General features: G+C 39.5%; 1 protein-coding gene across 18 annotated transcripts in view; it reads left to right on the top strand.

Moving 5' to 3' along the window:
- Positions 1–27,549, top strand: part of TRIP12 (thyroid hormone receptor interactor 12) — a 142,715-nt gene that overhangs the window by 90,528 nt on the left and 24,638 nt on the right. For 9 of the 18 annotated variants that reach the window (XM_033112298.1, XM_033112306.1, XM_033112311.1 and 6 more), the window contains 17 exons: positions 316–464; positions 9,106–9,141; positions 9,223–9,318; positions 10,196–10,288; positions 10,469–10,630; positions 12,260–12,328; positions 12,422–12,587; positions 14,888–15,005; positions 15,117–15,276; positions 17,137–17,290; positions 18,359–18,587; positions 18,901–19,019; positions 21,257–21,464; positions 23,746–23,846; positions 24,082–24,256; positions 25,352–25,493; positions 26,388–26,579. In XM_033112298.1, the coding sequence (XP_032968189.1) occupies positions 316–464; positions 9,106–9,141; positions 9,223–9,318; positions 10,196–10,288; positions 10,469–10,630; positions 12,260–12,328; positions 12,422–12,587; positions 14,888–15,005; positions 15,117–15,276; positions 17,137–17,290; positions 18,359–18,587; positions 18,901–19,019; positions 21,257–21,464; positions 23,746–23,846; positions 24,082–24,256; positions 25,352–25,493; positions 26,388–26,579 (2,369 nt within the window). The remainder of the gene's footprint in view (positions 1–315; positions 465–9,105; positions 9,142–9,222; positions 9,319–10,195; positions 10,289–10,468; positions 10,631–12,259; positions 12,329–12,421; positions 12,588–14,887; positions 15,006–15,116; positions 15,277–17,136; positions 17,291–18,358; positions 18,588–18,900; positions 19,020–21,256; positions 21,465–23,745; positions 23,847–24,081; positions 24,257–25,351; positions 25,494–26,387; positions 26,580–27,549) is intronic. The other 9 variants (XM_033112309.1, XM_033112310.1, XM_033112300.1 and 6 more) reach the window with 3 other exon arrangements.

Here is a 27,549-nt window from a genome sequence, read left to right on the forward strand (position 1 = left end):
TTTTCATAGTTTATGTTTTTTAAAATGTTTTAAATGTTTAAGTGTTTTTTAAATGTTTAAAATGTTACTGCTGACAGACAATATTATATTAGTTTCAGGTGTACAGCATAGTGATTAGACATTCGTATACCTTATGAAGTAATCACCCCCATAAATCTACTATGTGTAGATCTAGCTTAACCCTGGTATAGACCTAATCTTTAATTGGGATCCAAAGGAGACAAGCAGTCAGCTACCATGTAGAGTCACACCTTATTCCTAGTAATAATTTTCTTAAATGTTTAAAAATAATGAATTTTTCCCCCTCCTGTGAAGGTTCTAAGGCCCAGCAGCTTCTGCAAGGACTGCAAGCAAGTGATGAAAGTCAGCAACTCCAAGCAGTTATTGAAATGTGTCAGCTATTGGTCATGGGAAATGAGGAGACACTGGGAGGGTTTCCTGTTAAGAGTGTCGTTCCAGCTTTGGTAAGTTAGAGTTTTACCCTTGTTTTTAACCTGTTGTCCTCTGAATGCTGCCCATATTTTTACTGAAAGCATGATACTGTCACCATGATTTTTCAACATGATAGAACTAAGAGACAGTAGAATGTGGCCTAGTGCTTTTATTTCATGCTTATTGATAGATATTGTGACTGCTGATGGTGAATTAATAAGGTACTCCACCAGTGATACTTACATTACTGGTTTTGACTTTTAAATGGTTGGCCACTTCAGGTAATTACCTTGACTTACTATGCCCAAATTTACATGCTTTCTCTTTAACCTTGTGATACAGGGGCAATAATAAGAGGCTCAGTTCTGGGTTGTCCTTGTGGTCCAAAGTATTCATGTTTGAGAATTATGTGCTTGGCAGAGGAGTCAAGCCGGAGCACCACATGGGTCCTTCCAGCATAAAAGCTTATTAAGCAAAAACAAAAGAAAAAAACAAAACAATACCCACAATAGGAAAACAATTTAAAAAATCTTTTAATGATTTTTCAACACTGTTGTGAGTTGATATTTAGAATTTATTAACATCTTAATTGTTTAAGCATTTAAGCAATTAACAACAGAAAGAGAAGTTGCCATTACCAAACATAGGCCCTTGAGCATAATATGTCTTTTATTTTTTTATTTTTTAAATTTTATTGGGGAGTATTGGGGAACAGTGTGTTTTTCCAGGGCCCATAAGCTCCAAGTCATTGTCCTTTAATCTAGTTGTAGAGGGCGCAGCTCAGCTCCAAGTCCAGTTGCCGTTTTCAGTCTTTAGTTGCAGGGGGCACAGCCCACCATCCCATGCGGGAATTGAACCGGCAACCTTGTTGTTGAGAGCTCGTGCTCTAACTAACTGAGCCATCCGGCCACCCCTCCAGAAGCTCAGCGGCAGCTCGTTGTCTTCAATCTGGTTTTGGAGGGCACAGCTCACTGGCCCATGTGGGAATCAAACCGGCAACCCTGTTGTTCAAAGCTTGCGCTCTAACCAACTGAGCCATCCGGCTGCCCCTAATATGTCTTTTAAATAATGGGTTTTGGTAATTTTCTTAGTCCAAGATTAAAGAAATTGGCTATAATTTAATATTTAAGTCTGAATGAAATACTAACAAGACTAACAGAAACATGAATACATTCGCAGCATATTTTACCTTGGAAGTTAAAAATAAATATGTACATCTTTGTTTACATATCCAATAAAGTTGACAAAAATGAAATTATGGTTGGTATATCAGATTGTCTCATTTGATCACCTCAAACTATGGAGAGAGCTGAATTAAGACTAAATACAAGGTGACATAATCTTTATTCTGCCTTTTCTTAGTTGTTGGATGGCTGGGCTCTGGCACCGGATGATAAAAATTAAATAAGTTTCTTCACCCGTTGCCATTCAGACCTTCAGATAATGAAAGCTGGCTCTTAAACCTTACCATTTCCACTCTAATAAAACCTTGCATGTGATGTCAGAATGTTTCATGAAAGTAGTATTAGCCTTTGTACTTTTACATTTGACCTATGCTAATATTCAGCTCAAATTACAGATTTCTTCAATAGTTGGCTTCTGTTACCCAAACTAAAATTTATTTTGTTGTTTATTAAAAATATATATAGCAACAAAGGACTAAGTTTACCTTAACACTATCTACTGTTAAAATGCAGTTTCTGTTAGTTAAATAAAGAAGCTTTTAAATCTAGGCAGAAATAATTGACACATAATCCAGTTTGCTGTTGATTAGATTTTGTTGGGGAAAAACGGCGTGGATCGAGAGACTCAAGCGGCACGCAGAGATCAGGGAGAACACAGCTTCATTACGCCAGCGGGCTCAGAGGGATTGTTCCCAGAGGCTGAGCCCTTACTGGGGTCGGGCGCTTTGTTTTATAGCGTTAGGCCTCCGGGTTGCGGGGCAAATCTGGCCGGGGTGCCGGGGAGGTCCGTCCCTAGCAGCTGTGATCGCTCAACATTGTTTTGACGGGGAGGCCTCTAAGTATGGTGCCCACTGGAGACTGCTCGGATAAGGGGGATGGAGCTCTTAGCAGTGCCCGCAGGAAAAAAACCATCCCGACATATACCCCGCCCACTCCCCTCCCCTCCCTCCCCCCCGTTGATGATTGGAAAGGGAACCCTGAAGATCATCATCTAAACTGAGAGGGCGACAGCCCCGCAGGCCAAGGACGCGGGCGGTGGTCAGACGGGAGACGGCACCTTCGATGAAGCGGACAAGGGCAGTGAAGATGCACGGGCCGGTGGCAGCAAGGACGGCAATGGAGAGCAATGGAGGAGCCAGGAAGTCCAGGACTGAGAGCCAAACCCTCCAGGAGGCAAGCTCCTCACAGTGGTTCTGTATGCGATCCCTGGAGCTCACGGACCTTGGTGGCGATGATCCCAGACTGGTTGACATAGTAGCAACATTCTTCTTGGAGGAAGAGACAGGTCCCACTCTTTTCGGCCGTGAGCAGGTCTAGGGCTCGCCGGTTTAGGAGGGCGACCGTCGCCAGGCTGGAGAGTTGGGTCTGCAGTGACGTGAATGAGTCTGCGACCCGCTCCATGTCATTGTTGATTTCTTGAGAAAGTGTGTAATAAAAGTCGATGGAAGTCCCAAGGCCGGAGGCACCAGCGGCGACCCCTGTAAAGATGCCAGCACCTATGAGGAAAGGGATGACAGGCGCCCGACGGGCACGATGAGAAGGGGAAATCCGAGACTGGAACTGCGAGTCAGTGTACGGGGAGGTGGAGGGGAATATAAAGGTGAGGATGCAGCCAGTGTCAGTGTCATTGGTGCCTCGGCATCTGAAAAGTAAGCCACCTTCGTAGGAGAGGAAAATGCCAGGAGGAGTGCAGAAGGGTAGAGATGCAGAAAAACTCTGGCAGCGGGGGTCGGGAGTCTGTGCGCAGCCTGGGAGCAGACAACAGGCCAAGTTCGAGGCAGAAGCTAGGGGATGCCGACCGGTCCGGAGACAATGGAGGCTTTGAGCCGCCGGGCAAGGTGCTGGGTATCCGGGAGTGTGGCCCAGCGGAGGGAAGTCAGGCCAAGGCCACGGCAGTGAGGCTGGGGCGGAGCAGCCCGAGCCATCACAGTACTCCAGGCCGCTGCAATGTCGCGGAGGGCAGTGTCCTGGACTGCCATCGGAGGACCTGGCCTGGCCTAAGTAGGTCCAGCAGACAGACCTTCGGGGGAAAAGATTGCAGGGGGACTGGGAGGTCCGAGGCTCTTGTTCTGGACTCCCGGAAGCAGGGACATTTTGAGCAGAGACCCAAGGGGAAAAGGCAAGGGAGACCTAAGAGCCAGAGTGCCACAGGCAGGCGAGCACCAGCAGAGGAGAAACCCATAACAGAAATCCGAACAGGAGGAGACCCCTCTGGGTGCGGGTTCAATCAGGCGTGGTTGCAGAGATGAACAAAAGAGAGGCCAGAAGGGTCAGCAGGCAGAGGGCGACAATGGTTAAGGGGAGTACAAATGAGAACTGTTATTCAGGTGGTCTTCTTAAGTGTGGTCTTCGGTGGCTTGTTGGGCACTGGATGAGAAGTCCAGGCAGGCTGGTCCAACTCTGCTAGTCCACGGTGTGATTCTGGAGACCTTAAGAGCAGTGGGGGTGATAAGGATTACTGTGTGTAGGCCTGTCCATATTGGGCCGAGGGGCTCACGTTTCTAATCTTTTACCCAGACCCTGTCACCTGGAAGATGGGGATAGACAGGGGTTCCTATGAGATAGGAATTCTTTCTAGTAGATGTGAGTGCAGGCTCGTAAGGATCTTTCCTAGGGCAATAAGCTGACCTGGGAGTTACCTACTGCTCTGAGGTTGCCTGGGATGGATGATAGCAACGGGGGAGGCCGGCCATAGAGAATTTTAAACAGGGAGAAACCGTCCTTTCGAGGAGTACACTGGGAGTGGAGGACGGCTAAGGGGAGTAGATCCGTCCATCCCAGGGAGGTTTCTTGGCATAGCTTAGACAATGTTCCTTTGAGGGTATGGTTCATGTGCTCTACTTTCCCTGAACTCTGAGGTTGGTAGGCCGTGTGAAGCTTCCAGGAGACATTGAGGGCTGAGGCCAGAGTCCGTAGTACATCTGAGACAAGGCTGGTCCGTTGTCGCTGTGAATGGTGAGAGGAAGCCCATCTGTGGGATGATTTCACGGAGGGGAACTTGGGTGATTTCTCTGGCTTTTCAGTTCAGGTGGGAAAGGCTTCTACCCAGCCCGAGAAGGTACAGACTAAGACAAGAAGGTATTTTGTCCCGCGGTGAGGGGTTATTTCTGTGAAGTCTACCTCGAGATCCTCAAAAGGGGCAGATCCCGTTCGTTGGACCCCGGGTGGTGGGGTCGGTCCGGTCTTGGGATTGTGCTCAGCACAGGTGGCACAGCGCTCCGTGATGGAGCGGCATAGGGCTGTGAGTCTGGCTACATAGAAGTTTTCTTCTGGCTAGCAGCTTTTAAGTCCAGTCTTCCCTAGGTGGGAAGTAGAGTGATGTTCTGAAATGATGCTGGGAGCGAGGGCGGCCGAGATAAACAAGCGGCCGTCACGCGGTGTCCACCACCCCTGAGGATGTCGGGTGGCTTCCTTATTCTGTGTCCAGCTGTCTTCTGCTGCGGTGTAGGTAGCGTTTGGCGAGGCTCGGGTGGTGGAAGCATTGATGGCTGCGTCTGTGTCCTGGGCGGCTGCCCTCGCGGCTTGATTGGCGAGGCGGTTGCCAGCAGCCGGCTCATCGTTCTTTTCTGGTGCCCTTGGCAGTGGATGGTGGCTAAGTGCTGGGGTGACCAAGCAGCTTCCAATAGCTGTAGGATTTTGCGTTTGTTTTGATGGTCTTTTCTGAACGTGAGGAGGCTACGTTCTTTGCAGATGTCCCCATGTATGTGTACGGTGTCAAAAGCGTACTTGGGAGTCTGTGTAAATATTGGCCTTTTTGTCTTTTTTATGGATAAACAGGCAGAAAGGTTTTTCTGTATCAGGTAAGCCTAAAGCCGGGCTCTTCCGAGCAAGTCTCTGAGTTTTATGAAGCCTTTCTCCTGTGTCTCTCCCTATTTCCTTTACTCTCTCGCATTATCCAAACAGAATTGGTTTCTCTGTAGTTTGGGGACTGGGCAAGGTCCAGGCTGCGCTCGCGGAGTGTGGGGGCAGCTGGGGTGGCCGCCGGGGGTGCTGCCAGGTCCCCAAGCTGAGCTGGGGACAAACCTGCCAGTGGCTGCAGTCAGGCCACGGTTTCACCTAGGTTCGCAGCGCGGAAGTGCGCGGGGCGCAGCGGCAGCGGGGAGCCCGCGGGCTTCCCCAGAGGCAGCCGAGCAGGGAGCAGCGGCCCAGTCGCTGCTTTAAGGCTCTTGGATTTCTCCCTCCACCCTGAGGCCCGCTGAGCTTCCACCTTAGAAACGCTCTCGGTGTTGAAAAGGCAAAAGAAAGGGACAGTATTGCCCCGGGCGCACACCCTGGGAGCCCTGTGCTCCCAGCTTGCACCGCCTGCGCCTGAGTCTTAGGGAGGACGCCCCTGCTCTGCGCTTACCAAACACAGTGGATCGCAGCTCCCCAGAATGTTTTTCTGGCACTCAGACGTCTGTCCTCAAACATTCAGTGGAGTTTTCCTGTGTCCTCTTGGTGAATGAGCTTTGTCGGAGGGGCGTTAGGAGTTTCTTTCGGAGCCTGGGTTACGAGAATCCTGCACTGTCCCTTTTTACTAGAGCAGAACCGTACCCAAGGTGGAAGGGTCCTGGCAATTTCCAACCAGGAGTCAATGTATGGAAACTGACTCAGGTGACCAGGATTGCCGGTCACCACAACATAAAGGCGTCGGACGACGCCAGGTCTAGGGTTCCCTCTGCTGTCAACTGACGTTAAAAGTGGGCTATTCTAATTCACAGAGGGTTCTTAATTTTTCCTGGGGTCATGCGGACTCCATAATCTCTGCCAAAAACCCTTTCTAAAATTCTTTAACATGCAGTCTAGGATTGCAGGCTTCCTTTGTTTCCCTCCCATAGTGTACGATGTTGCAGATGGTGGGGAGAAGGATTTAGGTGCTGCCCTGCTCGCGTCCCTCGGAACTTAGGAGTGTTTTTTTTGGCTACAGTGTACAAAACAATTTACAGAACAGGCCACCCTATGGAGTGAATCACCGTTATGCCAAATGACGCTTTGCGAGAATCAGGGTGAAGCATACTCAGGTTTCCATAGTCAAGGCTATGGAAGCAAACAGTCAGACACACAATCAGTCATTCACACACCGGGTTGACACCCTCCCATGGGTGTCCCTGCCTGGGTAGGTTATAAGAACCTACCGGGAGGTGGTCAGGCTCCCCTTCTGTCGCATGGGACAGGACTGACTCAGGCAATGGTCTCAAGGCTTACCTGGTCCGACTGTGGGATCTGGCTGATTGTCCCCGGTCCCTCTCAGCAGGTCCAGCTGGGGAGGCGTGGGCTGCGGTTGCCTGGGGAAAGCCCTATCCGGGGTCCGCCAAAATCGGCGGGGCGCACCTACACCCTTCTTGGGCCTCCTGTTGCTCTGTGGCCCGCCTCTCACTCCACACCGATGCTGCAAGGGGCCAGTGCGATTGGGTTTCCCGGCCAACACACCAAATGTTGGGGAAAAATGGGAAGGACCGAGAGACTCAAGCGGCACGCAGAGATCAGGGAGAACACAGCTTCATTACGCCAGCGGGCTCAGAGGGATTGTTCCCAGAGGCTGAGCCCTTACTGGGGTCGGGCGCTTTGTTTTATAGCGTTAGGCCTCCGGGTTAGGTGGAAATCTGGCCGGGGTGCCGGGGAGGTCCGTCCCTAGCAGCTGTGATCGCTCAACATTGTTTTGACGGGGAGGCCTCTAAGTATGGTGCCCACTGGAGACTGCTCGGATAAGGGGGATGGAGCTCTTAGCGGGGGCCTGCCGGAGGCAGCTCCGGTAAGCGGGGATGGAGCTCTTGGTGGTGCCCGCAGGAAAAAAACCGTCCCGACAATTTAAGTGCTAACTAGACCTACATGAGTCAGCTATTGCTATTCATAATGACTCTAACAGTCATTATGAATAGCACTATGTGAAAAAAGATTTATCTTTTATCACAGTTGAATATTGTGAATACCAAGGGTGCCAAAAAAATGTATATGAGTGGATGCTTTGATCAGCGTTATTCAAGCAATAGTTCGCCATAATCAGAAGTGTCTGCATGCTGATGGTAACCACTTTGAGCACCTCTGGTAATTGTAGAAGTCAAACGTGACTTGTATTCATCTTTTTGTTGTTGGTATATATTGAGTATTACAATTTTAATACAGTTTTCATTTTTTTAGCATCAACTTTAAACTACAGCTCTGAAATATTTTTTTGTATACATTTTTTTGGTATACATTTTTCCTGTATATATCAGTCCATACATTTGTGTAACTGTAGTCATTTTTGGTGAAAGGTAATCTGTTTACAGCAATCCTTCCCAAACATGGTCTGGAAGACTCATTCCTCCTTAAGAATTGGAGAATTTGTTCCTTTTTGTGTTAACATGACAACCCCTTTCAATTTAGAGCAGGTGTTTTAAGTGACTGGTTGACTGTACGTGATTTGAGACCGTGCTATTAAATTCTGAAATAGGGTATGTATGTATTTTAAAAAAGGTTTAAAAGGACCTCTGGTATATACAAAGAGGGTGCCAAAAATGTATACACATTTTAAGAAAGGAAAAAACTATTAAAATTGTAATAATATATACCAATAACAAAAGATACAAGTCATATTTATACTTTTTTTTTTTTTGGCACCCCCGGTATACTGTACCCAGCATAATTCAGAGCTGGGAAAACACTCATATTAAATGATTATTGTATTAGAATGTCTGATGTCTGTTTTTGTGGTTACACATTTAGTTGAAGGGTACTTTATAGCTTAAATTTAGTGCATTTAAAACTTTTCCATTGAACTAGAAGACAGTGAATGATAGTCTGCTTCCCCAAGTAGGAGGAAGTTTCTTTGGTAGCTTTGGCTGCTTTAGGAGATGGCATGTATACATATCCCTTGCAGTTTTGCATTCCCTTCTTTGAAAAACTTGGTTGAAATCTGCTTAAGTTCTTTTCCATAAGAGAAACTAAAATAAAATCAGATATTTAGACTCATTCATGTGTTTGTAGAATAATTATATTAATTTGGGTTTTAATTAGTGCATAATTGGTTTCTGATAATTATCAGTATTATGTTTAAATCCTATACTGCTGTTTATTTTACAGCTGAGTTAAATGGTCCTGAGCTCAACTTTTATAGAAGCTTATTCACAAGAAGTTAAGCTATGGTCTTGAATCTGTACTGACAGTTGTTAATTTAACAAATGTCAGTTCATTGCTGCTCTGTTCCTTTATGTATTAAGTACTTATTGACACCTCAATGATTGGTTAATTGTTAATGAGCTTCTGAAGGAGTAGGGGTGGGGTAGAGGTACCAGAAGTTGTAAGCAATAGGAAAGTTTTGTTTTTGAACTGGATCATGACGTGCCATCCTATACATAATGATTTCTCGTGTATACATACTAGGTTTTTAACTTGATAATATTTTTGTGTGGTAAAAGTCTTGAATAATACTTTCTGTTGCAGGTGAAGTAGAGGAAGCAATACTTCTATGACTTTTCTCTAAGAATATAGAAACCTTCTAATACTTTGTTGTAATCTTTTTTTTTAATAGATAACATTACTGCAGATGGAGCATAATTTCGATATTGTAAGTATGTCCTATATTTAAAAACACTCCAAATTTATATTTTGCGTTTTTATTGAGTAAAAATGCCTTCCTGTTTTCTAGATGAACCATGCTTGTAGAGCCTTAACATACATGATGGAAGCACTTCCTCGATCATCTGCTGTTGTAGTAGATGCAATTCCTGTCTTTTTAGAAAAGGTAATCCTCCTTTTGCTCAACTTGTTCAAAAGCAGAGGTTGGAGAATCACACAGAGAACTCCTGACTTTTGAATTCCAAAGTAGTACATCAAATTGTAAGGCCACCTTAAAAACATAGTTTTCAGCATTCATTATCTGATTAAAATATATTTTCAGCCCAAGATGCCAAAAATATTTCAGAGCTGTAGTTTAAAGTTGATGCTAATAAAGCGTTTATTAAATCCACCCAGTTTTATAATTTTTAATACTGGCAATTACCACATTATATCAAATCTTTCAGAGAACTTAAAGCAGTGGTTTGAAACTAATTTTACTATTTCTAGAAAGCATAATTTATTTATCTAGAAAGCATTATTTCTTGAAATCATCTTTGAGGTTATTTATTCCCTCATTTTATAGCCGAGAAGTCTGAGACAAAGATCAAAGTCATAAAGTGAGTCAGTAGAGATAGGAAATTTTTTAAAACACTATGTAGTAGGTTGTGTTTTTGGTCTTAAGGACCTTTTCCTTATTAATGCACAATAAAATTTTCATTATAACCTTGGAATATGGCATAAAGTTTAAAACCCGATTTTTAAAATGTTATATAAAACAACCCATTTATTTTAAATATGAAAATTGAAAATTATGTAATTGGATTTAGCTTATTCTCTATATAAAACATTTTTCAGTGTCTTATTAAAGTAATTGGAAGCTATATTGGCTGTACATTATAGCTTAATGTCATAAATCACTGGTTTCCTATGATGGGTTTCATGTTAGAAGCAGTATAGATTGATGGAAATTAGAGAAAATACTGTGGTTATTCATGTAGGAGATAAGCGAGTAGAAAAGAACTTGAATGATAACCTTAAGTTACCTATTTATATGTTCCCAGCTGCAAGTTATTCAGTGTATTGATGTGGCGGAGCAGGCTCTGACCGCCCTGGAGATGTTATCACGTAGACACAGTAAAGCCATCCTACAGGCGGTAAGTGTTCGTACCGAAGGACTATATTTCATTTAATGTTGGATTTTAGATCCACAGTTGCACCACCTCCTATATTGCAATCTCTGTAAGGTACACATGATTTTTCCAAAGTGATGTGCTAGACTTTTAAAATTGCTGATAAAGGGTATTTCTTCACTTTAACAGTTTTCTGTATTTTAGGGTGGTTTGGCAGACTGCTTGCTCTATCTCGAATTCTTCAGCATAAATGCCCAAAGAAACGCACTAGCAATTGCAGCCAATTGCTGCCAGAGCATCACGCCAGATGAATTTCATTTTGTGGCAGATTCCCTCCCATTGCTTACCCAAAGGCTAACCCACCAGGTAAACTATGACCCTATTTTATGTGTCATAAAATGTTTTCATTACGTTTTTACAATGCCAGTTTTAGTTAGGGTCTTAACTCTTTCAACTGGATGCATAAATTGGAAATGTTCTGATCCATGTTATTTTCTCAAGTTACCTAGTCATGTACCATATTAGGTTTATAAAATTAAATGGATTTACCCAAATGAACAGTACTTTGTGTGTTTGATCTCTTCAACTATTTTAACTTTAAGGGATGAATTTGTTACTTTAGCAAACGTTGACTGTTTACTATGTGGTGTGATCGAAGTTTCCTTTTGGAAAGATCACCCTTTCTTGAAAGGCATTGAGTTAGACAGACAAGACTAGGAGGACATGGGTTAAGATCAGAAGGGAGACGAAACTGTGTCACAAATAGAAATGAAATGGGAAACGTAGACTGCAGCAGCCTGGGGTTGGAGACAAGCAGGAGCATTATTTAGGAGATGGCATCCATGGACCTAGTGATGCAGCATGAGAAGCAGGACTTTGAGAGGCTGGGCTAGAGGACAGATTGTGAGGTGAGCCTCAAGGTTGTAGAGAAATTGAATTTTCTTTAATGTAAATTAATGTTTTTAAAGTGCTATTGCTAAAGAGTTTTTTTAAAAGAAATCTGGCTTTTAAATCCTTTACAAAGTGTGCTTAAAATCTTGAGACCATTAGGTACATAAAATATGTTAAATAGGGGTTTAGATTAAGATAGATAAAATAATGATTAATGAATAAATCACTGGAGTATTTTGCTTCTAAGGTGATCAGGACACAAGTAGCTCCATTCATGTATTTATTTTTAAAAATTTATTAGGCTGAGATAATATTTTTGGGTCTAGCAATATGTTCTTTAGTTAGCTATGATTTCAGTGTCTGTCTTATTTTGGAAATAAGGCGTGAGAACCAGAGAAGTTAACTACTTGGCTATTGTTATTGTAGCGCTCTTTCTAGACTTAAGTAGTGACAACGAAGGTGTAGGGCTTTTATAATAACCAGAATTATTCTCATTTTTATACAAGCAAGTCTAGTTTTCACATCTGAAGCCCATTTATCAATTAAGAAACAAGGTCTATCAAAACACTTGTTAAGCCATTAAGTTGTTCTTTTTGTTCTTACGTGGATTATTAAAAATATTTTCTCAGTGAGGCCACTCTAATAGTATTTCTAATAGTTTTCATAGTGAATATAGCAAATCTATACCTAGTTTTTCATATTATTCATAAACTTCACACACATATATTTAACTATTTTCAATTTTTCAGTTTTTGCATGATTTAAACATTTCTACTGGGACTGCTTTCTAGGATGGTAGGATGTTTTCCTTTATCATAATTGTTTAGGTTATTAAAAATTAGTGATGTACAAAAGTTGTTCTCCTTTTCTGTATACTTGCTTTTTTCTGTTGGGGCCTTAATGGAGGAGCGAGGTTCTATCAGTACGATTCTCTTGGCTTTGAAATCATGATATTATTGATTAGACTCATTGCATTTTCAAAGTTCACATCTAATTCAGCCAGTCTTGAATAATTTTGGGTTAGGAAGAATATAAGGTGGTGATAGAACAGTGAAAATGTTTTTTTATTAATAAACCTTATTTTCCTTTATTATTAAAAAATAGGACAAAAAGTCAGTAGAAAGCACTTGCCTTTGTTTTGCACGTCTAGTGGACAACTTCCAGCACGAGGAGGTGAGCATTTAGTCTTTAGTGGTAGTTTCATGAAGTTGTTACATTTGCTGAATCATAATATAACAGTTTATTTTTTTTCTTGTGTTTGTGAAGAATTTACTCCAGCAGGTTGCCTCCAAAGATCTGCTTACAAATGTTCAACAGCTGTTGGTAGTGACTCCACCAATTTTAAGTTCTGGGATGTTTATAATGGTGGTACGCATGTTTTCTCTGATGTGTTCCAACTGTCCAACTTTAGCCGTTCAACTTATGAAGCAAAGTAAGTGCTCTTTTATTATCCTACTTGAAGCATGTAGGAAAAGTGGCTTAACAAAAAACTCCTTTAATAAGTCAACATAAGTCAAGCAAGTAGAAGAGATTGCTAATATCATTGGCATTGAATAATGAAGAAAAATAGTAATGTGTAATTTGTGTTGGGAAAGCTTCCTACATATGATTTTTAAAGTATGTATAATATATTAAAATGTTACCCTTGGTGGGTTTAGGGCTAAAGACCCAAGATAATTGCTTTCTATATAGTATCAGTTATGTAATGTTAGATTTTCTAGCACTTCGTCTGATTCCAGAATGCTTTACTCCCTCAAAAAGCTGGAACCTTTTTATACAGATGAATGTCTCTGATCTTTGCTACTTTTTTAGTGTATCTGAGCCCTTCCCAGCCTTACCCCATTTTGCAGGAAAGAGTTTTATTGCACTGCTATTACAATTGACTGTTACTTTCTTAAACCTTAAATCTCACAAGTTAACGTGTGAAGACAGTGGGCTTCAGGGAATAATATGGTTATTGCTAGTAGAGTGTTGATCACTTTTGTATGGAACATCTATAGTTGTGGGTAATTTCATATTCATAATTCTAATCTGAGGATATTGCTTTGGGAGTCAGTGATGATATTCACTGACAATAGCCTTTGGTCCCACTGCCTCAGGTACAATACTAAGTAGTATAACTTGTTAAATTATCAGATACTATTAATTTATTAAGTAGTATAATTTAAACTACTTCTAGGGGGGAGCTCAGTTTTATTTTTAGTTGCGGGGGGAGCTCAGTTTTATTTTTAGTTGCATTACTTGTGCATTAGCACATTTTCATAGAATTTTGTAGAATGGTAGTGTTCCTGGGGTGATTTATTGATGATTCCTCTTAAAGCATTGAATGATTCCCAAACTTGGTATTCCAGGAACTCTTTTGCTTGTGCCATGAACAAAGTGCTCTCTGTCCAGATACGTTTGGGAAAATTTAACTTTTGTTGTGTGGGCAGTAGTCACAATGCATTCTGCTTATTAAAATCCCTAGGAGCCCACCATTTCCTGAAGTTGAAGTACAGACTATCGTGTTACTCTTTATCTTTTGTTACTATGTGCCACAGCATTTCCCTAAATACTGGCTTGGATAATTGCTGCCTGACTTGTTTAACATTTTGGGTTTTTTCCTTTTAATATGATGAATATTTTCACCTCTTTTGAATACTCCAGGAAGTTTACCACACATTCATAATATAGAGGCGCTAGTCTAATATTTTCTTTTTCCTACTACAATAATACAAAGGAAACATGAACCTCTTCTGGTTCTTCCCATTTTGTTGTCATCCTCTGATCTTTTAAAAAATATTTAATAAATACTTATAATGTACCATTACCATGTATTCACATTTTTTAGGAAAGTTGGCAGAACTACTTTTCCAATAAATTTTTAAAAATTGTAATTACTATTTGTGAAATTTCAGTGGGGCAGAGATTTAACTCTCCATACCTCTGTCCAAATCAGTGGTGAATATTTTCTTGACAACAGACCTTATTGATTGGCAAAACCTTTCAATGAAATGTTTATATTTTGCCTTATGTATAGTATGTATACAAACACACACACCATCGCCAGAAGAGAGCCAGCCCTGTCTTGACGTTGTAGCTGTTAGAGTGACTAATTAAACTTGTGGAGGCTGAGAGCTTCCTCCACTCACACTGTCCGCACATCAGACCGGTTTTCATGCAGGTTCTTCTATAAGCTGATGTCTTCTGGGAATGGAAACTTGTGGTAGACGATATTTTAATGATTTTGTATTTAGTTGCTATGCTTAATGTCATGTAAGGAAATGACTTTACTGATCACAAAATATGGTAAGATTCAGATGCTTTTTTGCTTTTTTGTCCTATTGTCCACGTATTTTTAGTATATTTGAATTGATGACAGATACACGAATATACTTGAATTGAGGTTTAAGATGTATGCCGAGTGCACTTTTGTACAAAGCATTGTGCTCCTCAAGGAAAGTTATAAAAGATTCCTGAAGTCTCTGGGGTAGGTTTGTGATTAGGTGTCCAGCTTAGAAGGTTAGGACTCAAACTGAAGTCCTCAGAAGGGAAATGTTAAAATCTTCATAAAATTCTTTTTAGGTGTTTATTACAATTCATTTGGATGTTTTCACTGTGAATTCCATACGTAGTATATTGCCAAAGAAAAAAATGATTCTGATTATTTTTTCCCCTAGGGAATGATTGCCTTTTAAATTAGGTAATACAACTCATTTCACAGGCTTTTGCTTTTTGTTGTTGGATTTACAGACATTGCAGAAACGCTTCACTTCCTCCTTTGTGGTGCCTCCAATGGAAGTTGTCAGGATCAGATAGACCTTGTTCCACGCAGTCCTCAAGAACTCTATGAACTGACGTCTCTGATTTGGTAAAGATCAAGCGAATAATAACTGGTGTATAAGAGGGTATTTTACTTTAGAGACCTGACACTAATATTTCAAAAGCTGCTTATTAAAATAATTGCACTCTTGTTTTTCAGTGAACTTATGCCATGTTTACCAAAAGAAGGCATTTTTGCCGTTGATACCATGCTGAAGAAGGGAAATGCGCAGAACACAGATGGTGCGATATGGCAGTGGCGGGACGACCGGGGCCTCTGGCATCCCTATAACAGGATTGACAGCCGGATCATTGAGGTAGTAGTTTCATCGTACCGTTTAATTGTGTCTATTTTGGTGGAGAGTGGGTGTAGGGATGGAGTGGGGAGGGTGGCTATGTGTACTTAAATGTGCTCAGTTTTGAATTAACTCAAGATTCTCTCATTTTGTCTCCTGAGAACAAGGTCCTCATTTCTGTTCAGGTCAGAAAACATGATGTTCTAGTCCTGCTTCTGCTGCTAACTACCTGATTGACTGGGAGCAAGTAACTTAAATTCTTTGTTCCATAGTTTCCTCATTTCTGAACGGAAACATGGGAGGAGTTAGGCTATCTGTTTCTAAAAGTCCCTGTATCTCCTATCCAAAAGAAATCTCTCAAAAGCAAAGATTTACATGCAAATAGCTCAATATTTTTAAGAGCAAATAGGTAGAAACAAACTTAAATATCTACCTCTAGGTGAACGATTAAGTAAATTGTGATACATGCGTAGTGTCATATATAATCCAGACATTAGTTGGACACGTTTTTATGACATAAAATGGAATATGATAAATGAAAACAGTATTCAAAATTATGTGACTTTTGGGAACTCAGCAAAATAAAAGAGGAATAATACAAAGGAAAGAAATACACCAAAATATTTGTAGTGATTTTCTGTGAAGGTTTTATGTGTGATTCTTTTTTCTTATTTCCATACTTCCATATTAAGTTTGCACTGAAATTTCAAAAATTTCTCAGGTCAGGGAAATATTTGCCGTAGCTTAGGAAGTGTCGGTGACTGCGTTATTTCAGCTGCCATACATCATTTGCTCATATTGTCAATACGTGATACCTTTAAGTCTCAGAATTATTATATAGTCAAATTTCAGACTGTGATGTTTGAATCTTTAGATCACACTTAAACAGGCATTCTTCTTTAAAAATGTCTTCCAGCAGTTCGTTTCTAAAAAGAATTTTGAAAAACTTTGAAAGCATTGACTTCTGTAATAAAATCCGAAGTTCTTACGAAACCATCTAAATGCAGCTGGCTTCTATGAGGAAGTTAACTATGACTGGTCTTTTGTGCATTGTTAGCCCTCAGGTCTAAGCAGGTCGTGGTCTCTAACTCTAAGCACTCTTTCTTTTTAGCATTTTTCCGACAATTGCATTTTTATTGTTAGCTTACTATCTTGTGTTTCCTAAGAGTCCTGTGTTCCATTCAACCTAGGAATTCCAACAGTTTGGACTGTGATAAGAATGAATATTTTGTCACTTCTTTAGGCTTTCCAGAATGAAGGAAGCAGTGTGAATCAAACTGTCTCATTCTAGAAATGTACTGTGTAATGTTTGCAACCCCCGGGGATTCCTTTCTTAGTTCCAGTTGTGTCCCTTCCAATCTTAGAGCATCATTTAAATGTAAAATCCTTTTGTTTACGTAAGGATCATTTTTTTATAGGATAATTTTATAGGATCATTTTGTTTAAAGGAGGATTTTGGTGGGCTGCTAAGAATCCATGATGTAAATAAATAACATTTTAACCTAAGAATTCGATACCAAAATTTATAGATAACAATTTTTTTTCTATCAGCAAAGTCTTAAAAGCCTTGTTAATATAAATGGTGTCTTCTTCATGTCAGTGATTCTGCATGATTGGATCTTTGATCAAGATTTTTACCTGTATTTATGTCTCAAGGGACCTGATAGGGCCGGTGGTGTATATTTGTGTTTAATTGGAAATGATTCATTTAATGAATGAGTTGTCACATCCACACCATTAAATTTTCCGTATTCTGTTACTTTCACCTTCTAAAACTTGATGAAATAAATATGTAAGTTAGTATTTATGGAGGGTCCCCACTGTGTCTTAAGTTAATACATTTCTCCATGGTTATATTCAAGGTTTCTCTCTCTTTACTCTCAGGCAGCCCATCAGGTCGGTGAGGATGAGATAAGCTTGTCCACTCTGGGACGAGTTTATACTATTGATTTTAATTCTATGCAGCAAATCAATGAGGACACGGGAACAGCACGTGCCATTCAGAGAAAACCTAACCCCTTAGCCAATACTAACACTAGTAAGTACCCTTTGAGTTAAAAGTAGTAGTGTCGTGGGAATAATATTTGCAATAATAAGTAATTGTTTCATTGAGTGTCTTTATTAAGCTTAAGACAGTAGCATAGTAGTAGTTTGTTTTATCGCGTGTTTTAATTGATGAGTGAGTCAATATTGCTTATGTGGTATCTTCCCGTGATTATTTTACTTAAGTGATTTGCAGGGTCTCGGAGTCTAATCACAATTGGCCTGTACATTTTTTTTATCTGATCCTATTACCCTATCCTATCTTTAGATCCACCCATACCCATCAGATAGTTCTTTCCAACCTTTTAGTTTATATTTTTCCACCAAAATTCTCTTCTGAATGAATGAAAAATAGATGGTTATGATTTTTTTTCCAGGCTTCTGACATTTATTCCTCTCAGGAATATAGTCCTTTGCTTTTGCAGCTCTGGCTTAGAGTGCAGGGCTCTGGCATAGAGTGCAGGAGTCGGGAAACTCTTTCTGCAAAGGGCCATGCAGTCCCTGTACTCGACACTGCTGGTGTAGCTCCAAAACAGCCACATACATCTGTAAGCAAATGTACATGCTTGTGTTCAGTAATAATAATAGGTGCTGGGCTGGCTTGGGCCTTCGGACCTTTCTTACTTTTCATCAGTTATCCTTCCCCTACATCTCATTCCCTCTAGCCAAACCACAGAGCATCTTGTTTTAACATAGCTTCTAACTGCGTACTTCTGTCCATTTCTTGAACTCTGTTTATTTCTTACCAGTGGCTTAGCTGGTTACTACTGAAATAGCCCCAGTATTTTGTTGAACGTATATTAGTAAGATAAGAGGCACAGTGGTGGTGCCTTGTTTTCTTCAGCTGGCCAGAATGGTGAGTGGTTTCCTAGCTGGCTAAATTTTGTCTTACTGATCCCTTTGGATTCTTTATAGATCCCAGTTGATCACATTAGATATGTTGATTTGTTTTATAATAAATATGTTCTATAGCATTTCAAATAATTACATCAGCTTGACTGCTTTATATTGTTTATTCTGTTTCTGAAGTCTGTAACTTAAGGATTGTAATTGTTTCTAACAGGTGGATATTCAGAATTAAAGAAGGATGATGCTCGAGCACAGCTTATGAAAGAGGATCCGGAACTGGCTAAGTCTTTTATTAAGACATTATTTGGTGTTCTTTATGAAGTGTATAGTTCCTCAGCAGGACCTGCGGTCAGACATAAGTGCCTTAGAGCAATTCTTAGGATCATTTATTTTGCTGATGCCGAACTTCTGAAGGACGTCCTGAAAAATCATGCCGTTTCAAGGTGTGTTCATGTAAATAGTGAAAGCATCTTCGAAATTCATGTCTCTGCAAGTGATTTCATAAATCTTGAATGTTATAGAAAAAGTGCATAAAACAATTTGTTTGGAGTATTTTCAGCCCTTTGTTATCTTTTTATATTTATACACACCTTTGATAAATAATAAATACAAAAGTTGAGCATGTAAGAAAAATTTTTGTTTTAGTGCACTGTTTTCACAATTAAAATATTTTGCTCTCAAATTTAAAGTAGTATGGCCAAAAATAATTATCAAATTCAGACAAATGTTTTATATACACATGCTTTCTTTTTTTAGTCACATTGCTTCCATGCTATCAAGCCAAGACCTGAAGATAGTAGTTGGAGCACTTCAGATGGCAGAAATCTTAATGCAGAAGTTACCTGATATTTTTAGTGTTTACTTCAGAAGAGAAGGTAATGTCATTTATAATTAATGGCTAATCTGTTAATCTTAATAGTATTTCAGAAGTATAGTTTTAATCTGTAGAGCAATTAAACTTACCTTTTATATAAGATATTTGCATGCTTATAACTGAAGTACATGTAGCGTGTCTTTTATAAATATGTTAATACAAGTTGTATGAGATTCACCGTCAGTTGATAATCATTTAGTAAGTTTTGGTGATTTAAATGTTTTTGGGCCAGAAGCAATCATTGACTTTTTATATTGATAATATACATCTGCCCAGAAAGATTCCTTGAGGTGACTGCCAGTGAATCCTATTAGTAGATCAGAACAGTTGTAAGGGGATTACTTTATGCTTCATTGTGTCACTGATGGAATATTTTAAGGCTTGGAATCTTCAGAATGCAATTAGTCTAGTCCTCTAATTTGAGGCTTGGAGAAATGATACTTTTCTATTCTCTTTTTGAAGACATCAAAGATGAAGCTGTATCACTCATTCAGATGTTTTATCCTTTTCAAACCTGCCAAGATATTCCAAGAAGTTATTTCTCATCAACAGAAACCTCTTGGTGGCTCTTACGCCTTTTTAGGGTACTGTGGTCTTGTGAGGATACAGGCCGTAATGGTGTTTTCCTTCAAGTAATCTTTTAGCTTCATCTTCCATCTTATCAACAGTCCTAGTTCTTTCTGCAGATGATCTATTTTCCATTTTTCTGACGACTTTTCCTTCTACTGCCTTCGTGTTTCTTCACATCGTGAGAATGAAATAGTCATGCTAGTGTAATAATGTTGAATCATATGGGAAGAGGTTTTCACCATTAATTATCATTCTGTTCAAAAAACAATGGGGTTTCCAAAAAAAAATCCAACACCACATATTTATATAAAATAAAAAGCAGACTCTCTCCATTTCCTAGCGATAATAACTATGGTTAACAAATAGATGTTTTCTGTGCTCAAACATTTGGCATATGTTTTTATGTTTAGTTTTAGATTATTTTATATTTTGCATTCTATGTTACGTTTTTGGCATTCTATTTTTTTGAGTTGGCTTTCAGTTCCAATTTTCTGATTTGGAAGTATATCAGAATTAGTCTTTTTTTCTCAGTGGTTTTTTTTAAATTTTTTTACTTTGATAGGATCAGCTAGCTGTGCTATCAGATTGAATTTTCTACCCCCAATAGCATATACATTATGAAATCTATGGAGGATACTTGATTGGTTCCAGTGCTTTGCATATGGCTGGGTCCCCTGTTCTTGGAGGTTCCACTTACATGTCACTTATTTCTGAAGATCTTAACCTTCCTTCTGTTAGATCCTCCTATTTTATGCTGCAGCAGCATTGTATTTTTTCTCTCATAAGCAATTCACTTTATTTGTAATATTTTGCAAGTTGTGTCTTTCCCAGTAGCCAGTAGTGCCCTGGGTACATTTTTCTTGTCCATGGCTCTATCCTAAGTACCTAACACAGAATCTAGCATTTGATTGTCACAAATAATATTTGTGAAATGAATGCTTAAAGTTTAAATTCATCCAGACTTTTTTTTTAAGCAGTTTGCTTTTTTCTTTTTTTTTTTTTTTTGTATAGAATCTGTTGGACTGTTTATAGAAGCTCTGGACTGTTCCCGCAGAAAAATGTGAATGTGTGAACATACACTCACATACATTCACAAACACACCTTTGTGTACAATTTGATAGTTCTTGGACCATCCCCCGTGTACATCTTCCCATGATCCTAGCCCAGATATGAACCCCTGCCTTAATAAGTTTAGCTCTCCTTACACACTTCCAAGCATGTGAAAATCAACACCCTTTCATAGCTGGTGTTCTCTTTTTTGTTATTGTGATCTTGTCTTATTGTAACATTGAAGTAACTAATGATTGTAGTTTTTTTCTCCCCTTGTAGCTATCAAGCCAGATGTGCACTGTGTTTCTGTAATTGATTATTGTTTTTATAATGGGCATTTTGAATTTCTAGTAGGACTTGTAACCCTGTTAAATTTCCTATGATTGGCTTTTGAATATAAGAAGATACTTAATATAAATATCTTTCTTTAATTTTGAATTTGCCTATTACTTTTCTAAGCGGAGTCAAGTTGAAAACCCTGGCACCTCAATTTTTTTTTCCATCTGCCGGTATTTTTCATTCATTCCCTATAAACGAGTGTTAGCATTTAGGGATTTTGTAATGGCGGGCAGGCGGTCCTGATTAAAACTGACTCTTTAATCCATATTACTGTGTAGGTGTAATGCATCAAGTAAAACACTTGGCGGAATCGGAGTCTTTGCTGACAAGCCCACCAAAGGCGTGCACGAATGGGTCAGGATCCTTAGGGTCCACGACACCAGTCAGCAGTGGAACAGCCACGGCTGCCACGAACGCCGCGGCCGACTTGGGGTCCCCCAGCTTGCAGCACAGCAGAGACGATTCTTTAGATCTGAGCCCTCAAGGGTAAGTCAGAGGGGTGTGGTGGTTTTTCTTTTTTGTTTTTTTTTTTTTGGTGCTCTTTGCCCTTTAGCTCTGCCCTGGTACCTGAGACTCACACAGCTAATAAAATGGTAAAATACTAGTGAGCGTCCACACTTTGTATTTTTTCATCTGTATTTTGTTAAATGTTTAATGGGAATGGGAAGAGAAATGAACATTTATTGCCAATTTGCTGTCCTGCACCATTGTTAGGAACCACGTGGTATTTCCATTGACATAAAAGGGAAGTAAGATGCAGAAAAGTGAATGACTTGTACAGTGTCACATGCTTGTTCTACAGATGCAGGATTGAGCCCTCATTTCTGAGTCCATAACCTTGAGTCCATTACTTACTGTATTGCAGCATACATACCAGCTTCGAGACATCCAGATATTGATGTACTGAAATATTAAAAATTAGAATTTTCATAATGCAAAGGATAAAAGCCTGATTTCCCATTTATCTTTAACTGGCAAATGGGAACTTTGCTCTTAATAAAGGATAATGGGAGTTCTTAATTAAAGGAAATTCTCTTCTTCCATCTCTTTATCTGGTTTTAATCCCTTTGTTGTACTTTGCTACTGAGAACCTTACCAGATCCTCGTGTTGGTTTTCATTTTGTTTTGAAACAAATCATACTCCAAAAGTGTTTTTGTTTTTTTAATGTTAGAAACTTAATATTGCTGTATGAATGGTGCATGATGAACCAAACTCATTTCTAAAATTCAGAATGTACTCAGGGTAATACTCCTTTTTCCCCTTTTTAAGCTGAAAAGTAGATCTTGGTAAAATATATAATAGGGGGTCTAAAACTTGACTCTAGTGAACTACAAGGTCGTGTTGTCCTAAAGGTAGCCAGTTTAGGATCCCAGCTGCTTTTGGTGCCCCCTGGTGGCAGTTGTCCTCTCTGGTTTAAAAAGGAATTTTGCCAATTCTGGGACTTCTGGCACAGTTGCTGTTGCTTCAGGAAGTTGCTGAGTTTAGGTGCTATCCATGTCATGGGCCCAGTTTAAGGAGACTGTGCCTGGAGAATACTGGGGACCTTCCACCTTCCCTGCTCTCAAGTTGAGCTTGTCTTCCATATGCCCTCGCAGCCTTGCCTGCCTCTCTGATTCCTCCCCAACCCCACTCTCTCCCTCACTCCTTCCCCGCTAGCTGCTGCTGTAACCTTAAGTTATGCAGCATTTTACCATATAGCACAGGCATTTGGTGAAATGTGACGCAATTCAGACAAATACAGTATTTCTGGGTCGCTTAAATTAAGGAGTTAGACTTGATTGTGGGTTCTAACAGTTGATAATTCTAGACAAAAAGGAAAGAATCTTTCTCTTAATATACCTGAAGTTTTAAGTGATCCTATTCCCTTCTAAAATGATTTCAAATGAAAAGTTCGTATAAATTTGTAAAGAAGGAATTGTTCAATCATATTTAAATTTATTTTTTGAAAGTTCACTTTTCCTGAAGTGTTTTAAATAGACGTGGCAGATGTTGGAAGAAATTTTCAATTTTTCTAATTTTATTTGGGTCACAGACCAACTGAACCAGAACATTTTTCGTCTTTTCTACCTATCTAGCTTTGTTGTTATTCTAAGAATCTATTGCTATTTCAGACTATTTCTAGTGGTGATAAGAATAGTGAAAATAACACACAAAGGCTACGAATGTCCTATTTCATATATTCTAATTCAAAATAGGTTATTCACACTATCACTTGCTAGATCTGTTCATAGGTAATTTTGGATTAAAAATAATCACTAATGTATTTATTTGGAATGTTATTGCCGTTGCTCACCATGAAATTACTTTGGGTAATATCGAAAAGTGTTTTGGTAATGCTAACACTCGATGTCATGTACTTGTCATTTAGGTTAGCAAAGACATGGTGCTCAGATTTAACATTTTTCTAGTTTGTGGTTTACACTTCTTTTTGATATTGATTTCTTCGCATTGTATACATGTTTTATGTACTTTTCTGTATGTACTACATTTTAACACAGGAGTAATCAGATATCTTCTATTTGGTTTTATTTTTAGTAGTTCAATACAGTCAAACAGCTAGTTATTTTCTGCACTAATCATTTTCTGTGTCTGTACACCTCCAGAACATGACTGGCACAGAGTTGCATTAAATAATCACTGAAAGAAAGATTCCCTGTTATGGCAATGTTTTATAACTGATTGTTTCTGCCATTTTAGCTTTTCAGTGAGTAATGATAATAAATCGTGGTCATTGCTAAACTTATCCCATATTTTCCCATGTGATAGTCGATTAAGTGATGTTCTAAAGAGAAAACGACTGCCAAAACGAGGGCCAAGAAGGCCAAAGTATTCACCTCCAAGAGATGACGACAAAGTAGACAATCAAGGTAATTGATTGGATGAAACTGGGGGAGGCAAAGGGGATATGGCAGCTGATAAAGATATGTACTTCATTCAAACTGCTGATATCATAGCTTTGAAGTACACCTGAGTCTCCTGAATACCCAGTCTCCTTAGTTCTTTCAGCTACTCAATCTAGTAAAAATGGGAATCTTAAAATTTAGTTGGTTTTCATCAGTTTTCCTAAAATGATTTAACTGTCATTCTCTCTTCTTTTCATAGCTAAAAGTCCCACCACTACTCAGTCACCTAAATCTTCTTTCCTGGCAAGCTTGAATCCAAAAACGTGGGGAAGGTTAAGTGCACAGTCCAACAGCAACAACATCGAACCGGCACGAACTGCGGGAGTTAGTGGTCTTGCCAGGGCTGCCTCAAAGGACACCATCTCCAATAATAGGTGAGGTGGGGGAATTCTGCATTCTGGTGTCAGAATAGGAAAACGGAACATTATTTCAGTCAGCACATTTATTATATGGAGATGAAACATGGACACAGACCTTGAATTTATGCTCAGAAGTGGCATAGCTCAAGGATGCAGTAGGTTCTCAATTCTTGAACGCTGTGTCTGGGTTTGTCTTGAGTTCTAGTCGTATATTTTAAAACTCTTATTGAGATCTCTAGCTGCTAGGAGTCATGTATGTTCAAAACAAACAAATTATGTCCCTCCATGTAATCTCTTCCTCAATTTTGTTCTAGATAAGGGAAAACTGGTGTTTTCTGTACACAGACACACTTTTATGGTACCCTTCGTCTACTCCTTACAACTTTAGGATCCTAGGAATAGAGGCTTTTTTAGGAACTTAGAAAATTACCAGCTAAACTGGTGGTTTGAAAACCAATGTATGGCTTTTACAAATTATTTCTTTAAAATCCTTGACAATTGTTTTGTGTTTTGGCTCTGGATATAGCATACCAACGAGGATTACTTCCTCTGCAAGTAAGAAATCTGAAAATATCAAATGTCACTGGCAAAACAAACAGGCTCTTTTTGGTTGGTTGGTTGGTTGTATTTCTGAAACCAGGAGAATTTGTTAATTTAGACAGCTGAGTCTCAGAGTTCGTAGTTGATCTTGCATCTAACAGGTACATGTTTCTGGTGTAGAGTATTTTACTTCAACTCTAGGGACACAAGCAAAGGACAATGCGGATATGTTTCTACCTTATAAAACAGTCATAAAATCGCTTTCAACTTACGCAATCACTTAATGCAACTGTTACTTTGTAGAGTCCCAGGAAGTTAGAACTTTCTATTTACCCTTCATGCAGTGACCTGGCATGTATTTTAAGAACCTGTGCATTCTCTAGGTACATCTTAGTCCATTTTCAAAGTGAAAATTAATTTGGTTAATGTGGAGTCTGAACTTACTAGTCTGTAAACATAGGCCAGAAAGAATCATAAATGTAGCAGCTCTTTGCCTTGGAACAGAAGTTATAAAGTGAAGTCCTTTCTGTGTATGCTAAGACTTTAATATTTCCGTTTTCCTTCTCGCAGAGAAAAAATTAAAGGTTGGATTAAGGAGCAGGCACATAAATTTGTCGAGCGTTACTTCAGTTCTGAGAACATGGATGGGAGCAACCCTGCACTGAACGTCCTGCAGAGACTTTGTGCTGCAACCGAACAACTCAACCTCCAGGTACCAAGTCCACCGTGTCCTGCTGTTCCTTCTTCAGGCTTCGGCCTCTCTCTGTCTTGCTCTTCTTTTCTTGATGGCTCTGGCTTTCTACCGATTAAACTCATAGATTGACTTTTTAGCCATACATGTACCTTTAGCACGGACATTTCTTTAACTTGTCCCTGGACTTCCGTGCTCCATCATTTTATCATTAAATGTACCAGAAATCTCATCTTTCACTTTCTTTCCTTCACATCCCATATTTCTTGACAAATGAAGAAACTTCAGAAATGTCCCTCCAGCACATCTCCTGTCCTTTCAGTCCTGTTCACCTACAGGTACTAGAGTTAATACGACACTCCTTAACTCCTCTCCACCTGGGTTCTGATAAAAGTCAGAGGGGGTAGAGGTTTATTAAGCCTTTTATATGTCATCTGATTCTTCATCTTTCTACATTTTTGATGTACTTTGAGCAATTTGAGTAGTACAGGTTTTCTAAGAAATTATCTATTTCATTCAGATTTTAAATATGTTAATTTAAAGCCGTACCTTGTGTCTTGTTTTATTTTTCCATTCTGGTATTATAGCTCTATACTCCTTAATTTGTATTCTCATCCTCTGTCTTTTTTCCTTTTTTTTAAATAAGACTACATTGGTTGAAGTGTGAAAATTTTCTTTCTTATGTTAGTGTGAACATTGGTTTTCTGTTATGAAATAGTTAACATTTTGTAAGTGTGTTGTGTTTGTGTGTGTGTGAGATCATATCTTACAAGGATCTACCAAGAATGCACCATCCGCTCTCCCCTTTTTAAAGGTGTTGAGAATGTATTAGATTTCATTTGGGGAAATATAAAATGTATATTTAGTAGGGGCTGTTTAATTCAATATAGAAATACTGTTCCTAACTCTTTTCAGGTGGATGGTGGAGCTGAGTGCCTTGTAGAAATCCGTAGCATAGTCTCAGAGTCAGATGTTTCATCTTTTGAAATCCAACATAGTGGATTTGTGAAGCAGCTGTTGCTTTATTTGACATCTAAAAGTGAAAAGGATGCCGTGAGCAGAGAGATCAGATTAAAGAGATTTCTTCATGTATTTTTTTCTTCTCCAGTAAGTTATCTAATAATGCTTGTGTATTTTATTATAAGAATCATTGTTCATTGATGTGTATATCTTTTCATCCCAGTAGGTTTTGGTCAAGATACTGAGGTAAAGTTTCTAGTTTGCTTTTATATACAGTTGGGATTTTTTGGTCTTTCATATATCAAGTAAACAGTAAAACAAGGAAATTATTTAATGAAGCTAGTTCCAAAGTTCTATGGTCGATATATCGTGAGTCTTTGTTTTTGTATGTAAAATAGTATAGATGCTTCCTGACTTACAAAGGAATTACATTCCAAAAAACTGTCGTAAGTTGAAAATGCGTAAGTCGAAAATGCATTTAATAACATCATAGCTTCACCTACCGAACATCTTAGCTTCACCCTAGCTTCCCTTAAACATGCTCAGAACACAGTATCCGAAAAATGTTGGCAACACAACACACTGCAGAGTATCAGTAGTTTACTCTTGTGGTCACCTGCGTGACTGGGAGCTGTGGCTCACTGCCATGGCTCAGCATCATGGGAAAGGATGGTACCTACTGCATATCACTAGCCCAGGAAAAGATCAAAATTCACAGTATGCTTTCTACTGAATTGATAGCGCTTTCATACCATTGCAAAGTTGAAAAATTGTAAGTTGAATCATGTTAAGTCAGGGACTATGTGTACTACCGTGTTTCCCTGAAAATAAGACCTAGCCAGACAATCAGCTCTAAAGCGTCCTTTGGAACAAAAATTAATACAAGACCTGGTATATGATATGATATGGTATGGTATGGTATGATATGATACCATACCAGGTCTTACATTATAGTAAAATAAAATTGGGTCTTATATTAATTTTCGCTCCAAAAGATGCATTAGAGCTGATTTTCTGGCTAGGTCTTATATTCGGGGAATCATGGTAACAATTCCATTCCAGAGTGTTTGGTCACATTTACAATGTGGATTACAAGGCCGGAATTCAGAGTAGCTTC

The sequence above is a fragment of the Rhinolophus ferrumequinum genome, chromosome 8, assembly GCF_004115265.2.
Source record: "Rhinolophus ferrumequinum isolate MPI-CBG mRhiFer1 chromosome 8, mRhiFer1_v1.p, whole genome shotgun sequence".
Taxonomy (NCBI): Eukaryota; Metazoa; Chordata; class Mammalia; order Chiroptera; family Rhinolophidae; genus Rhinolophus; species Rhinolophus ferrumequinum.